General features: G+C 38.0%; 1 protein-coding gene across 2 annotated transcripts in view; it reads right to left on the bottom strand.

The window, feature by feature from the left end:
* The window catches only part of ACACA (acetyl-CoA carboxylase alpha), a 259,649-nt gene that overhangs the window by 67,133 nt on the left and 175,365 nt on the right, over window positions 1-17,151 (bottom strand). For both annotated transcript variants that reach the window (XM_070393704.1, XM_070393705.1), the window contains 2 exons: window positions 15,536-15,682; window positions 630-899 (listed from right to left, as the gene is read on the bottom strand). In XM_070393704.1, coding sequence (XP_070249805.1) covers window positions 630-899; window positions 15,536-15,682 — 417 coding nt within the window. The remainder of the gene's footprint in view (window positions 1-629; window positions 900-15,535; window positions 15,683-17,151) is intronic.

Here is a 17,151-nt window from a genome sequence, read left to right as displayed (position 1 = left end):
TAAAAGAGGCAAAGGTTGAGAGGGAGTGACTAAGGTTGGGGAACACTATAATAATGAGCAGCGGCAATATGGCACAGTTTGATGACAAAGACAGAGGTTTTCAGAGAGAAAGGAGGGAAAAGGGTCTGTAAATAGCAATGAGGCACTAGGAAGATGCTGTTCCCCTTCCAGGCTTGAGAATACAAAAACAGAGAAATCACTCAGTTCCTAAGAGGGCTACAAGGGAAGCAGTGTATTTAAAGGACAGGCAGGTTTCAAGTAGAACACGGACTGGAGAACAATCAGAGAAGAACCTGAGGATATAAGGGATGTTGCTGATGACTGACCATAAGTCCCAGAAGCCACAGTGGACTAGTTTAAAGACAGACATTTTTTGTTTAGCATGTCACATGCTAAATACATACCTACTATTTCACATAGTGTTCAACCAAAAAATCAGCAATACATCTTCAGAGATGGAGGAAAAACCAGGTGAACGTATTGAGAGACAATTTGTTTCCAACATGGTTCACCATCAATACTGGCTTTCAAATTTAAACCTCTGCCTCTCCCCCACCTCTCTACACACGTACACACACATATGCATAACCATATAGTGTCTTGAAGTATTATTTTTCCTTAGTTTGTACCTTGTAAGGATCCTCAGGATCTACCCAGGCCACATGAAACATGTGACGAATTTCTTCCGCCAATCCAATTCTTGCTCCGCTGTTGGCTGCTACATAGATGCGTGGGATACCCTCTGCCCTGGCAAGCTCAGAAGCTCTGAGAAACAGCAAATCCTCCTGGGGCCCAAAGGACCCAATTCGGTATGTGATGTCATTGCCAATAACAATGATATCTCGGCCTTCTGGATACTCAGGACTTTTAAGGGTCATTTTCCAAGCCACCATGCCAATCTGCAAAAGCAAAAAACAAACAAATAAATACGAGCTTCTTACATGCAGATTTTCTTTGCGGGTCCCTTGAAAGTATCGGACACGGCCACCATGTAGATATGCATACACACTGCTAAAGAGCCAAGCTCCCTGTGGCAAACTAGAACACATATTCTAGCATATTTCTTTAGATCATGTTGAAAACAGCTGGTTTCCTATGTACTTCAGTTATCTCAATTCCATCTTTGGGCCTGCTCAAAGAAGTAAAAAACAAAACAAAAAAGAAACCAAAGCCAAAATGTACTCAGAATCCCTGTGGAAGAATGCCATGGCGCTGGGAATTAAATCCAGAACTCCTGAACTTACTACGCTATCTACTAAGACACTAGTTCATTTTTCTTTCTTCTTCTTTTTTTTTTGGAGATTCTTTCCTAGAAATCTCCAACATATGGAAGGACAGGAAAAGGATCACCTCTCATGGACTGCATAACTTTTGTGATTCTGCATCTTTTTACTGTCCTCTGGCATTTGATAGGAATAACAGCAACATTCTTCACTGGCTTGCTTCAGGTATGTTCCATTTCTGCAAGAATTTAATATAGCTCAGCATCGCATTCTTGTGAGCACCTCTTGTCACTTTCTCCCAGAACCAGAAAACCAAAGGATACAAGGAACTAATCTCTTGCTGTACTATGATCTATGTAAATCTCTGCTCTCTCTGTTCAGCAGCATCTGACCAGCCACACAAATAAATGATATTGACTTAAAAGGCAGGGGTGACATGTCTCTTCCCAAATCCTCACAGCCCTCTCCTCCTTTAATCTCCCTCTATATGAGAACTAGTCAATCCTACTACTTGTTTATTCGCTAGTTCCGTTTCTTTTCTGTTCACTCACATTCCAGTTACAGCTGCAGTTTTTCATGTCTGCCTGTCTGTTTCCCTATACCTGGATAAATGTTTTCCATCCCCCCTCCCATTTCTTTCTATCTTCTTTCCCTTCCCACCCCCAGTACTCGCCCCCAAACAAAAAGCCCACCAGATGAGCATTCCTGGTCGTGCCTAATGGAGCCCAGCCACATCTGCAGCCATGGTCCCTCATCCCCAGGCTGCTGCATTTCACCTCATTGGGGAGCGGGCCATCAAGAAGGACCATTAACAGATGTAAATAGCAGCATCCCTGGAAAGCCACATGCATCACCCAGACTCAACCGGGCCAGTGATCATAAGCTCTGAGTACACAATCCTCAATCCAATTGCACATCTACCGTAATCAGGCTGGTTGAAGCTTCCCACACAGCTATTTGTGATTCTCGGCACTAAGAAATATATATATGAAGCACTACAGATGAATATAAGCTATTTACAGTATTATACCATTGGCAAAATACAAATCAAAAAATGGATATAACACACAGAAAAAAATCCAATCACCTTCTGAGATCAGATATTAGTCTATCTGCTCATTAAGGACAGAAAGGAAGGAGAAACAGATAATCCAAAAAAATAGTACAGAGAAACTCCAAATATCAGGGTAATTTTGGTCATGGTTTTAAGAAGCTGGTTAATAGAATGCCTGTGTGGGGAGAAATATTTTACCTGCCTTCTCACGTGGCCCTCTAACCCAACATCTCTTTTGTTACTCAGGAAGGAAAAGCTATTTCCTCTAAATGCATTTGTAGTTAGAAAGACCCCATTTTACACCAAATTTTGTGATATAGTAACCTTAGCCACCTAGGCCAGAAGCAGCTTAGATGTAAGCCCTGAAGAATTTACTTCAGCATTTGCATGCTAATGCAAACATTGTGTCTAGGTGGCACTGGGCAGGCAAATAATACTCTTATCTTTTGTTATTACCTGGGGACTCTGTGTCACTCAGGCAGTCAGTTCAGCAACTGGCCAGGTCATTATGCTTGCAATATTGACTTCTAATTAGGTGTCAACCCAGCAGCACCAAGAACACACTACTCTTTATCAATGCTCTTTCCAAAGTTAATTCCTCATCGACTGTCCCCCTCTCCCCTAAAATTGTACCCTTACAGAATGGAGAGTTCTAGCCCAGTCTTAGCATAGTGAGATTCCTTAATGGAAGAGATAAACATCTAAGAAAGCATCTATTGCTCATTTTACATTAAAATTTAGATATTATTGCTAATCAAATGACAAGGTTGTATAATTGTAGCATTGGCTTTGAAGTCAAACAAACTGGCATTCACACATAGGCCTTATCACTTATTAACTGTGTGACTTGTGAAAATTACTTCATTGTGCCTCAGTGTCCCCATATACAAAATTAATAATACCTATAGGTTTGATGTACAAACTATTAGAATTAGCATCATACAAAGTTTTGTTCCTTTCTCTCCTCTCAACCTATCTAAATCTACCCATTCAAAAAGGTTCATTCAAATTCCATTTCCTTAGTAAAGCTTCCCCTAGCCTAAAGTGACCCCTTTCTTCTCTGATCTCCTACTAAGACCTTCATGTAGAGAATTTATTTGATAATTAATCATATACTGCCTAGGACTGCTTTGAGCTTGCCAGTTTGAACCATTATATCATATCCTCCAGTGCGTAGCAGGGTCTCTACACATAATATGGGAGTAATAAATATTTGTTCATTCCAAAGTCATTTCATTTTTAAAATGATACTTGGAAAACAGTCAACACCAAGGGCTTAGAACATTGTCCATATCTCTAGGGATCACAGAACAACAGTTCTAAACATTAATCAACTATTTATTTTTTTAAATATCAAGAATACTAGTAGCTACTATTAACTGAACATCTATTACATGCTATACTATACTAAATGTTGACCAATATGATGGTAGTTTAAAGTTTAAGTTGGGTGTGTCAGCCTGTGTTGGTTCAAATCTCAGCTTTATACTAGCTGTAAAACCTTGGACCAGTCACTTAACTTGGTCTAGTCTGAATTTTTCCAATTTTAAAATGGGGATAACAGTATCTTTCTGGAGGGATTGTTGCAAGGAACACCACATTAGATTAGCACAGAGACTGTCTTATAAAAATCCTCAAATAATAGCTATTATTAACTCAAAAGCAGCTGTTATTGCCATGAGAAAACTAAGGCACAGAAAAATTAACCATTCCTTATAGCTGTTATGAATTAGCTGAAACACTATGGAAAGATAAATATCAACTATAACACAAATACATGTCATTGAAACCTAAATGCAAAATATGGTTTCCTGGACTGGATCCTGGAACAGAAAAAGGACATTACTAGAAAAACCCGGTGAAATCCAAAACAAGGCTTGTAGTTTATTTAATAGTATTGTACCAATGTTACTTTCTTAGTTTTTATAATTATACCATGGTTATATAAGATGTAAACATCAGGAGATGCTGGCTGAAGGGTATATGGGCATTCTCTGTACTATCTTTGCAACTTTTTTTACAAATTAAAATATTTTAAGACAAAAAGTTAAAATAATAAATGTCATCGTGAAAACTTTTTTGAAGGGAAATTGGCTAGTGGGGTCATAGCTATTGATCTGGACTGCCTTATAAAATAATGACTATGAAGACTATAAATAGCATTTAAAAATACCCATGATGTAATACTAAATGTGAGGAAGCAGTATAACAAAATTGTATGTATACTACCATAACAAAATAGTGTGATGGTAAAGGGCACAGTCTCAGAAGCCGGATTTGGAGACCATAAATCTAATAGAATCCGACTCTGCCAGAATAGAGAGTCAGTCACTGTTCTTTCCACATAACCTTAGGCAAGTTACTACCTTCTAAGCATCTCAGTTTCCTTATCAGTAAAACGGGGGAATAATAACCTACTCTGTAAGTTTGTGAGGATTAAACACACGGTAAACCTCAGAACAGTACCTGGCACATAGTAAATGCACAGTAAATATTACAACACTAACTTTTTTTTTTGGGGGGGGGGGTGGGAAACAGAAATAAAGGACATAGCAAAATGAGATGATAGTTATTTTAGGATGATGGGATTGTGTGTGTTTTTTCCCATTATCCAAATTTTCTTTAATATGTTTGCATTGCAGTGATAACTTAAACATTTTATAAAACAAAAAAGTAGTTGAAAAAGGATACCAAGTACCTCCACTGGGTGACAGGTACATGGGAATTTATATTATTATCTCTAGTATACATTTAAACATTTCCATCATTTAAAAAAAATTTTAAGGGGAAAAAAATCTCACCAAACTAATGGAGTTTCGTATTTTATAAGAACTGACTCTAAATTTTAGCCATACTACAACACAGATCATATTTTATAATGACAGATATAAACATGAAAATTAAAAACCAAGACTCGCCTCAACGGGAGAAAAATATCAGGAATTGTCTTGGTTTGCTGGGACTATCATTCACTTTTTAAAAAAGGAAATGTTCTACCGTGATGTGGTAGAATGTAAACATATGTGTATATATAGGTTTATACAATATTAATATCTCTACCTGAGAAGTAACTGCTTCAGTGTTTTTCTGGTCTGATGGTTAAATACATATTTATGCTTTAAAGTCAATATTTGTACACCAGACAAGAACAGTGCCTATCAGCTAAATACATATTTAGGACTGTACCACATGTATTACAAACATGCACTAAAATCGAAAGCTTCTATTTATACAGAGCCTTTCATCTTGAAGGGGGCTAAAGAGCTTTACAAACATATGTACATAAAGGGACGTATGCACTGATAGGCAGGCAAGGTATCCATCCACCCATTCCCCTATTTCTTCCAGCAGACCAGGGAGGAACACATGGTGCCCACAGCTGCAGGCCTGTAACAGCTGCACAGACAGGAACACAATGATCCACGTTGTGATGCGCAGTCACTGAAAGAGGGCTTCGATTTGAAAGCAACAACTGCTCTCCTCAAGTGCAGAAGCACCACAGCCGTTTCCAAATTTGTGTTTTTAAATTATTCTCTACCAAACTCAACTAACTAATCACTTGACAAAACGGAATTTGATACTCAAATGGTTTCTGAATGCAAAATACTTCCCGTCTAATGATGAAAACTAGGTTGAAAATGCTTCCTCCTTCCCTTGTTAGATGTAGAGAGAAAAAGGGTCACAATATTCAGGAGAAATGGTTCAAAATATTCCATCTAAGAATAGCTTTGTCTCAGCGGAAGGGGTCATTACTTCAAAAGACAGTCATATCCCCCCACCCCCCATTTAATTAGGACACTAAGTTTCTCAAATTACTTTATATAGAGGGGTCTGTAATAAAAGGCTAATATGCAAATAGACCAATCGGCGGAACAAGCGAACAACCAACCAGTCACACTATGATGTGTGCTGACCACCATGGGGCATGTGTGGAACATGGCGGACATCGGCAGCAGGCAGCAGAGGTCGGAACATGGCAGGCATTGGCCCCAGCAGGGTGGTGGAGCAGGTGAGTGGGGGCACCAGACCAAGGCAGGGTGCCGGTCGCTGTCATTGGGATGAGTTTCTGGTGGTTACTGAAAATTCTTTGCTCACGCATGTCGCAGTCCCACCTGGCATTTGCACCCACTGCTGGCCCCGATCGCTTGGCACCGTCAGCGGGTGCAAGTAGTGGCTGCAGGCCCCGATTGCCCCTCAGGGCTTCTCCACCTCCCCTGCTCCTGAGGGGTGATTGGGGCTGCAGCTGCCACTGGCACCTGCTGCCGGTGACAGCCCCGCTTGCACCTGCTGCTGGCTCTGGCCCCAATCACTCCATGCCGTTAGCAGGTGCAAGCAGGGCCTGCGCCGTCAGTGCGTGGGAGCAGCGGGAGCGGGGCTGCCAGCAGACAGGGGGCTGAGGGTCGTGGCAGGAGGGGCCGGGCCAGGTGTGAAGGATGGGCCGAGACCCACCCCTATGCCCACCACAGCCTCATGACACAGTTCCTTTCAAGGTGCACGAATTCATGCACTGGGCCCCTAGTATATACATAATGGAGATCTGATACTGGAAATTGTGCAATCACTATAAAAGCATACACGAAGTGTGACAATGTGATTAGGAATATGACTCACTGATTTTACCTAAGCCCAAATTGCCTTGTATATTAACCGAAAAATAATAACCAAAAAGATATTCCATCACTGAATCCCCTTGTTGTGGCTTCTCTCTCCCTTGCACATTTTTATGCAGGTGAAACCTAGTGAAAAGGCCACTTCAGGACTAAGGGCTAAGGAAGCAACAAAAGGGCAACATGTAGCCACAAGAGGCTGTAAGGGAGAGTGAGCGCATGGTGCAGAATGAGCTTCAGACTCAGGCTCTTGGTCCTGGCGGTGTCAGCAACTTCTTTCCCTGACTGCTGCCTCGCTGAGGCACTGACTAGCCAAGTGGTTCTAGCCACTACTGCCAATTATGCTTTCATTAATATAGCCATAAATCATTGGGAAAATACTTTATTTCAGATGATTTTTTATAATAGAATGTTCTCAGCAATAAGCAAGTTTCTTAAGGTTAGGGTTATCAACCTAAACTAATTAGCTTAAAGCAAAAAAGGGATACAGACCAAAAGGGTTACTGTGAATAAGCTAAGGAAAAACCGAAATAAATATTTGTTTTCCTTTTACAATTTCTAAGGAAAAAAATATTTCTTTGGCCACCGTCTGATTCTGGAATAAACACGAGCCAAGTGAGGGAGGAGGGAACAGGGAGGAGAAAGCAGAAGACAACAGTCTTATTTAACTGTTTTTATGTGGGCAAAATGATTTGTGCCACAGTATTTCCATAAGAAGTGGGACCATTATTTTCCTGTAGAAACACATTTGGTTTGAAAAGTATCACTGGACAGGACGTGAAAATCAAACCGAATGAATTATTCACAACCTCCGATCAGAGGTGATCATTATTTCTGATGCTCCAAACAGTGATTAGGATTCTGCCCTGAGATGTCATTTTCTTACTGAGTAACACCAGCGATATAGAAAGACATTATCTATCTATCCATATATGTATTTTTTCTCCTGGGAGGACCTTGGTTTAATGTTACTATAACAGATACTAAAAACATGATAATATTAACATTTATTCTGATGGTGCCCATAAATGCCATTAGTCTGACACAAAGTGTCAACACTAATTATGACCCAAAGTTAACACCAAAATTGATATCAACATTAATTGTACTATCAGTGTGAATAGAACGTGCAAATGCACACATACACACATGTACACATACACACATTCACGCACTTTCCAAAGCGGCCATTACTACAAAATAAAACAATATTAAGCTCAATAAAGAAATCTGAAGAGAAAGCTAAGGGACAAAACAAGATAGGATTTTGTTTTTAAGGATATAAGCAGCATCCATCAACTTTAGCTATGCTGTGGGAAGCAGAAAGGGAATAGCATGTCTTTGCCACGATTGTCTTTCTTATATCTATCTCCTCATTTTAGTTTCAGTTGTAATAATATAAAGGTTAGACTGTGGCTAAGATGTTGCAGCTTTACTTTTCATGCTAAAAGTCTAAAAGTTGAGTTTTTCTGGCAAAGCCTCCAGCAGCTATTGTTCTACTACTGCTACTGCCAGAAAGATAACTATCCTGCAAGGCCCTGGAGCAGCATACAAAGACTCCTAGAATGGCATGACAATTACCAGAGGGAAAGGAAACTGGGGGGGAGGTAGGAGAGAGTAAGGGGATAAATGGCAATAGGAGACTTGACTTGGGGTGGTGAACACATAATACAAGATGCAGGTGATGTATTATAGAATTGTACCACTGAAACCTATATAATTTTATTAACCAATGTCACCCAATAAATTCAATTTAAAAAATCAAAAAAGAAATAGACTCCTAGAATGTTAGAGCTGAATTGGACCTAAGCATCATTTGCATCATAAAGGAGAAAAAACTAAGACCCAGAGAGAAGGAATCTAAACTTGAGTTCCTTTACAGACACATAATAAAATGTTACTTTCCCTCCCTTTTATATCCTGTATGGAATATTAAATCTTCACTTTAATTAGATACTATCAAAAATAATTATAATTTTAAACTCATGTTAGAATCTCATGGAAAAAAACATACTTAATGAAATATTAAAAAATACTGTGCAGGTGTTAAAAATGTGTATTTTAAAACCATACAGCAATGTAATATTTGACTTAATTTGTGCTGAGAAAAACCATGGTGAAAAAATGTCAATGCCTTTCCATATTTTATTACCTGCTGGATAGCATGTTCCATTGCCTAGTTTGTATGATCACATAAAAGAGCTGAAAACAATTTTCTTAACAGCTGAAAAAAACCTTCTTACATGCTTGAATAATTTAAAAATGGCTGAACAAACTTACCTCAACCTTTCTAAAAACCGATAAAAGAATAAGAAAAAATATCATTTTTAGAGCAAAGTATTTTTTATCCCAGAGATAACTTTAAAAATGTTACCAAATATTAGAAACAATAATTTTGAACAGGGGAATTATTTCTTTCTGTAATACTTATATACTTGAAACCACATTAATTTTATACACATGCACACAATGCTTTCATAAATCTACCAATTTTTACAAAAGCATGCAATGGAGCACATACAAGCCAGTGATATTTGAGAAATGGGGCATAGGAGTAACTGGTTGATATGGCAATTAACCAACTTGGCCTACGACAGTTCCAGAAGCCTTGCCCATTAGTCACATAAACGAATGTTGAACTCTGATACTCCACGCTACACCTCATCCTCTGGTGTCATCTGTTGCTGTCCTGATGTTCATTATTGCCTCTGATTGGAATTGGGTAAAGTTTCTTGACATAGGGTACCCTATCACATCCTTTTCCCGTAAAATCCTAGAATTTGAGATGTATGAAAATACTGGCAAGTACATTCTCCTTTAAAGGCTATCTCGAGGACGTACTTTTGAAAGGAACTGGGGAGCCCTCCACGTATGCTGCATTAGGATTTTTCAAAGCCATTAGGATTTTTCAAAGCCAGTCAAGTTCATTGGGCCTTGGTTTGCTACTAATGGAATGAGTCAAACTCAACTAATCAACCTGATGAGCAATCTCCAACACCAATAATAGTCATTCCGAAGGAATTCTAAGGAAAGTATATGCATCCCCAAATAACTGTGTTAGAAATTCATTAAAAGTAATTCCATGGCAGGAAGAGCAATGTTTCAAAATCAGCCTTAATGTTTCTCTAATGAGGGACTCAACTTTGGTTCTGAGGATCATTTCAGACAAAAAGAAATATTTTAGACATAACCAAAAGTGCTCACTTAGAACGAGGGTAACAGAAGAGAGAATGCATAATTTTAAATAAAACTATCTTACCACATATTCCATAATATGTCTCTTACTATACTTGAAATTTCTATCTTACTAGGTACATTTTCCCATCTTCAGGGAAAGATTGGTAGCAAGGACCATTAGTCTCTTTGTATAACTTGAACAATCAGTGCACAGACCACGGTCCTGTTTTTTAAGAACCACTTTTATCAGGTCTATTTCAGAGTTCACCTTCAGCACACTACAATACAAACATGCCTCTTTCCCAACATATATCTAAAAGACTGACATGGACTCAATTTCCACACCCAGCATGAAAAGGTAAACTGATTTCAAAAGAACGAAACGAAAGCACAGTAAAAATTCATCCAAATGAGGTTCACATTCACTGAGCTATTCTGAGGTTAAATAGAGTAACACAATACACAAAAGTCTAATGTTAAACTAGAAAAATATTTGAGTTCTGTGCGTAAGAGAAATGGTCAACACTTTCCTTATTCAAGCCAACACACATATACATACTCTCTGCAGCCAGAATTTCTAAACATAATGGGTTCCAATAGAATTTGAATCCAGGATAATCCAAAGCAATTCCTTTGAGAGTATGGAAAATGTCAACCAAGTGAATTAAGACAGAGGGTAATGGTGGTTTTTCTAAAATAAGAGGTCCTCTGTGTTAAGAAGTCCAGCCTAGAACTGTCAAGATGAATCTATTTCTTCCAATCTTTTAGGTTTATGTAAGCTTACCAAACATCCTTTCCCTACCCAATGGCTAATTTATTTTATACTCAAATTAGAGATTCCAAAGGATCATAGCAACATGTAAGTAAGGAACAGTGTCAAAATGGTAAGATTTGTTTAAGCTGGTCAGGTATGTACAGGTATTTGTCATAACACTCTCCATATTCTTCTGTATGTTTGAAATATTTTATAGTAAAATATTAAAGAGACTGGACATCAGCACATGGTCAACAATTACATATGGGCAAGGCTGAGCAGTTCTAGAATTCCTGATCCCCAACAGTTCACCTCTAAGAATATAAAACGGAACTAAAACCAAGATACCAGTTATGATAGCAGCTAGTCTTTAATTTACACTACTTTTTTTCCCCCTCGATCATCCTCTTTCTAAAAATTGTTTCCTATCAAAACGTGTACAGCCATGATGTAAAATTCAACAGATTTCCACCCCAAAGAGTTAAAAATGCAATTGCATATTGTAGGAACATGAGGCAAAGCCTACCAATCCAACTGAAAAAAAAATTGGGGGGGGGGGGGGGGGCGGTAGGATACTGCTGGATTTGCCTCACCAAACAAGGCAAATCAAGAGGCTTGTCTGAATGCTAAGCTGCAGAGAAGGAAAAACCCTGACACCTAGTGCCCATCGGAAAAAATGAAGCCTTTGAGCCCCTATAATGATTTAAGTGTGGTAGTGTGTGCACAAGTGAACATAAAATTGCACTCAATTTGGAATATACCTATCTCCCCCAAAAATGTAACACTATGCAAAAATTCCAGTATCTAACAATCAATCTTTTTTGGAGTACGTATCTTGTACCTAACTGTTTCTAAACACAGCATCTTCTTCTCATCTCAGTTTTTCATTATGTCAGGAGTGATGAGAGGGAATGGATGGGTTCATATTGTTAAAAAGGCCAAGTTCTGATATAATAAGGAGAACAGGATCGTAATTCCTATCCTCACTAAAATTACTATAAAAGGTGCATCTGTCTCATACCTTTCCTCATTGCCTAATTTAGAGATTCGTGATCTAGTTCACAGAGCTGTTAATGAAAATAAAATAAAAGAATGCTAATAATATTTCAGAACAAATCACAGTCTCAAGAAGGCTAGTGTTTTCTTTGTCCTACCAGGCAAAGTTAAGTTGTTCTCTGTCAAGTCCATTATAGCCTTGGCTTGATCTTAGTCTGAGCCTTTTAATAACAGGATTCTGTGCGAAAAGCGGCTACACTGAATTGTGAACTGTTACTCAAAATGTTCCCACCTGCAATTACAGCTTCCAACAAATGATCAAAACAGGTTAGCAAACAAACAGGAAAATGAAAACAATTCCTCCAAAAGTGAGATGTGGTAAGAGCAGACCTGTTGTTTGGCTACATTGCATCTGTACCCAGGCTCAATAGCATACATCCATCTAGCTGTGTATTTATATACAGTGCCCAGCACTGTAGCATCATGAACTCAGCTAGAAGTGAAATTAGTTTAGTATATGCTGCAATCATATTTTCTTTAATTTTCATCTTGAAACTATTAAAAAAAATTCTGGAGAACTCGTCTTTGGAGCTATTTGCAAGTAATGCAGATTCGGGCTGAATCTCTTTTATTCCTACTCTAAATTCATACTAAATGCAATGCCATTCAAATCTGACAATGAGAAAAATGTATTCTCCTACAACTTTCATCATGCATAGTGGCATTCCTTCAGTTACACCTTTCTTGATGGCGGAGGGACAGCTAGGAAAATAGAAAGGAGAATGTAGCTAATACCACGTCAGAAAAGAACTGTTTCTCCTGCTTTTAACATGGGCACAGTGTTAAAATGCAGGTCACATCTCTGCTGAAACAGCCAATATTCTTCCTCAAATGGCAAACAAGTTACCTAAAACTAAATGGAACTGAATTGTTCCAACTCCTGGACACATCACCATTTTACCCATTTACTGTCCTGGAAAAAAAAATAAGGAAGACTGGCCACACATATAGCCAATGGTCTGATAAGTGTAGGTTTTCTGCCTCTGATTATGGGGAAATGCGTCTCAATTCCTGGGGAAACTCTGCAGGAATCTCTTGTTTTACTTTTATTCCTATATCCATGTGGTAGCATTTAAACCGTGAAACTCCAATCCTTCAAGGTAATGCAATATCACCCACAATGATGACCTGGTAGAGCCGTCACCTTTAGAGAACACCACATTATAATGATTTAATGTCTATGTAGCATCAATGCATTTACATTGAGCCTTGGCTCTCAGGACATTAACAGGTCAATTTTTTATTCCTTTTTTAATAAAACAATTTCTCAAGTCTCTGTTCAGATGCCCATTCTCTGTGGGACAGGACAGATTTGCTCCAAATCTCATCAGCATGAGCTCTTTTCTTTCCCCTCACATCATTCTTGGGTAAAATGTAGAGTGCCAGGCTCATGACAAACTTGTCTCTTTGGCCAAAGAAAATTAAACTGCAATAGCTGAAAGTCAACTTGCCCTGATAACACTGGGCTTGGCATGAGGAAATACATCCTATTGACAGTGCGTCTTCTCTTAGGCAGAGCTGTCCCTCAGAGTTCTGACTGCTGAAACTTCATCTTTAGATTGGTCTCTCAGTGGACATGCTCCATTGTATGTTCAAGCTATTGGTAACAGAATTTGATACTGATACCCCAACCTCATTCCTGTCATGCACTGCCCCATAATCTAGCTATGGCCACTGACTGACTTCACCAGCCATCCCAGGCATTAGTCACTAACTGCTCACAAAAGAACATTGGTCTCACTCCTCCTGAGCTCAAAGACTCAGAAATAGCGAGCTAATGCTCAGCCTCAATTCTAGTCAATCATTTGAAGAAAAGAGAAAATAGGCAACTAAGGAGGGAAAAGAATAGAAGAAGAAAGTGAGAACTGACAAAAAGAAAAAAAATGTTTACTACTATTAGATTTCAAGATTGTTAAAGCATTGGGCAAAGGTAAACATGGTTCCTACACTGACTTTGCTATTTCCAGTGGTAGTATAAGACATCCCTTTTCCATCAAGGTTTGCTGGGTCTTAAAAGGGTTAAAACAAACCTTTAATTTTTTTTATTCGTGTGTGTGTGCGTGCGTGTGTGTGTGTGTGTGTGTGTGGTCTTTGGGTACAGAGTCCGGTATAATAAGACTATTTGTATTCATACTGGCAGAGTAAACACTACATGTTCATGCCCAGGCAGCTCTGTGCTTGTAATTTCAGCAAGAACAGAGCTCTGTCCCTCTGGGACTTCACTATTCCCCTAGTCTCCATTCGCTCAAACACAGAATGAGAGCAGAGAGAAAGCAGGAGAGAAAGATCATGGCAAGAGGTTTCAAATAGCACTGCAGCTAGCTTGTACGTGGACAAAAATCTCGTTTTGTGTTTTAATTACATTAGTTAAAACCGTTTTTCTCAGCTACATGTTCACAAGGGTGCCTTCTGTTCCTAAAGACGACACTGTTCAATGAAGAAGAATTTAAGTCTAGCACAATGAAGCTTTTCTCTGCTCTTGAGGGGCTCATTGAGTACATGCTACACACAGCGGCACAAACGTCTACTTCAACTTTGTGTGCTAATGAGTATATACCTACTCTTGTCAAAATTCTATACATCCTTCCTCCCTAGCTTCTTGTCTTTTCTATTTCAAGTTGTTAGATTAAAAGAACTCCTACAAGTCTGATACTCTCCATCTGGTCCTTGATTGCATCCATCTTAATACTAAATCATCTACTTTGGCATCCTCTGGTGGACTTACTGAAACAGCCATACACCTTATACGTATAGGAATATTTTTTATAATATACTGCATAAAATGAAAACAATTGCATATTATCTCCAAAGGTCTACCCAGCCTGTGTTTATGGTGAACACCAGGTAAAGATTACTCCTTCTAAGGAAGGAGATTTTTCTAGGATTATTATCTAAGGTTGAAATAAAAACATATCTTTTTTTAGGTTTATGACTATTATCATTGCTGGACATAGGGTATTAGGCAGAATATGACTTTATATCATTATTATTAGTGCACAATAGGAGAAAGGTCTCCAAGGCTAGAAAATGCATTCTTGAATAACTATAAGCAATGGGTTCTCTATTACTTTATTTTATGTTGAAACCCCTGGTTCTGAATGAGTCCCCTTAAGAATATATTTACCATGCTCACAATAGCAACAGATCAAATTACCTGAGCATAAAATAGATATCCAAATAAAGAAAAACATTATATAAAAAACAGTACTTTAAATGCTCTTATTATAGAAAATGTCAAAAATTTCAAACATATACAATAAGTGAGAAAATAATCTATTTCGTATCTATCATCTAGCTTCATTAACAACTCATGGCCAATCCTGTTTCATCCATATTCTCACATTCACCTCCCATTATTTTGAAGTAAATTCTATATATCAGATCATTTCATCTGTAGTTATTTTAGTATGTATATTTAATAGAAAAATACTTAAGGAAACAAAATTGTAATATCATTTTTAAATAAAATAGTATCATTATCACACCTACAAAATTAAACAATAATTCTGTAATAACCAGTTAATGTTCTCTCTCTAAAGAATTCTACCAATAAGACTGCCTACTACTTGGATCTGAATTAACACCATTTAACGACCATCCCATGAAAAGTTGATACTGGTGGGCACTGAACTAAGAAAGGGGGGGAGGGGACTCAACTACTTGCCTCATTTCCTCCTGGTAGTCTGTTCATGTGGACCAGTTGACCTTGATCATCCAACACGAGCTCAGTGTAGGTCAGTATGTCAGAAGGCATAGGGGATGACGGAAGAAATGCTTGAGTGGACATAGACTCCCAGAGTTTGATCAGGGACTAGTGGAGGAGAGAAGTTTTACTAATCAATGACAATTAGAATTTCAACATATATAAAAATGAAAAGATTTGGTTATTCTCAGTTAAAATATATTTGTTATTGCCCTGGCCGGTGTTGCTCAGTAGTTGTATGACTATTTGTAAATGCATATGTCAATTCTGCTCAAATATGAGAAAAAGATAGCTACACTTACCCATTTAGAAACCATCATGATTTCCATTTCCAACTTCCTATTATCAAAACAAAGTGCCTCATGAAATGGGAACTAGTTGTTTCTTTGTTTACCTCAAAGCAACATTTAAAGACAATATGACTCATTCATATTTAGATGTCCTCATCACTATGCTTATGTCTATTCTACAGGAAGAATTATATAGAATGTGATTTCTACTTATAGCATTGGCATGGGGAAAGAGAACCAACACTCAACTTTTAGACTAACAATGCCAGTGATACTGAATGATGGTAGCTACATTTCAACAGAGAGAACTTGTAAATAAGTAGTTACATAAGGAAATCTCTTGTATTTGTGAATAATACAGGAATTACAGATAGACTATATACCAAGGCCACATATATTACCTTAGTAAAACTTAAATATGGTAATACTGGTGGTATTAACTAGGAAATTTGGAAAAATCCTTTATTCATAGATTTTTTTAAAGGACAAATTCAGTATTCTTTTGACACCTTATTTTTTATCTGCTGCATTTTTTGCTGGTAATATACTTTTCTTGCCTTCTATTGATGGAAGAAAAATCTGCAGCACAGAGATGATTCACCATGCAGATCAAAGGAATTTATTTTCATATAGAGCAGTGGTTCTCAACCTTCCTAATGCCGTGACCCTTTAATACAGTTCCTCATGTTGTGGTGACCCCCAACCATAAAATTATTTTCGTTGCTACTTCATAACTGTAATTTTGCTACTGTTATGAATCGTAATGGAAATAGCTGATATGCAGGATGTATTTTCATTGTTACAAATTGAACATAATGAAAGCATAGTGATTAATCACAAAACAATATGTAATTATATATGTGTTTTCCGATGGTCTTAGGTGACCCCTGTGAAAGGGTTGTTCGATCCCCAAAGGGGTCGCGACCCACAGGTTGAGAACCGCTGATATAGAGGATAAGATTCATAATATATTTTCTCATGCTAGTTTTTATTCAGCTATAATAAATCTCCCACAAAAGAACTGATACTTTAAACTGTGTACCATGAACTCTATATCATATATTTGTATATGTTATCTATATTGATTCTCATCATATTAATCTAGGCAATGAGCTAGAGAGACTTGGGTTATCTTGGAAAACAGAAAAATGAGAACTAGAGTTTCCAACCTCTTTAATATCCATAATTTGAATACAGGCTTAGGAAATATAGACCTGAACATAACTCCTCACACAGGTCATTATAAACTACCATCACAGGCATGCAGTCTCAGTTTACTCTCATCTA

This window comes from Myotis yumanensis, unplaced genomic scaffold, assembly GCF_028538775.1.
Source record: "Myotis yumanensis isolate MYYU_CA2020_CCGP unplaced genomic scaffold, mMyoYum1.0.hap1 SCAF_16, whole genome shotgun sequence".
NCBI classification, from domain to species: Eukaryota; Metazoa; Chordata; class Mammalia; order Chiroptera; family Vespertilionidae; genus Myotis; species Myotis yumanensis.
Note: the sequence above shows the minus strand (reverse complement) of the source record. Positions and strands in the feature narration are given on the sequence as shown.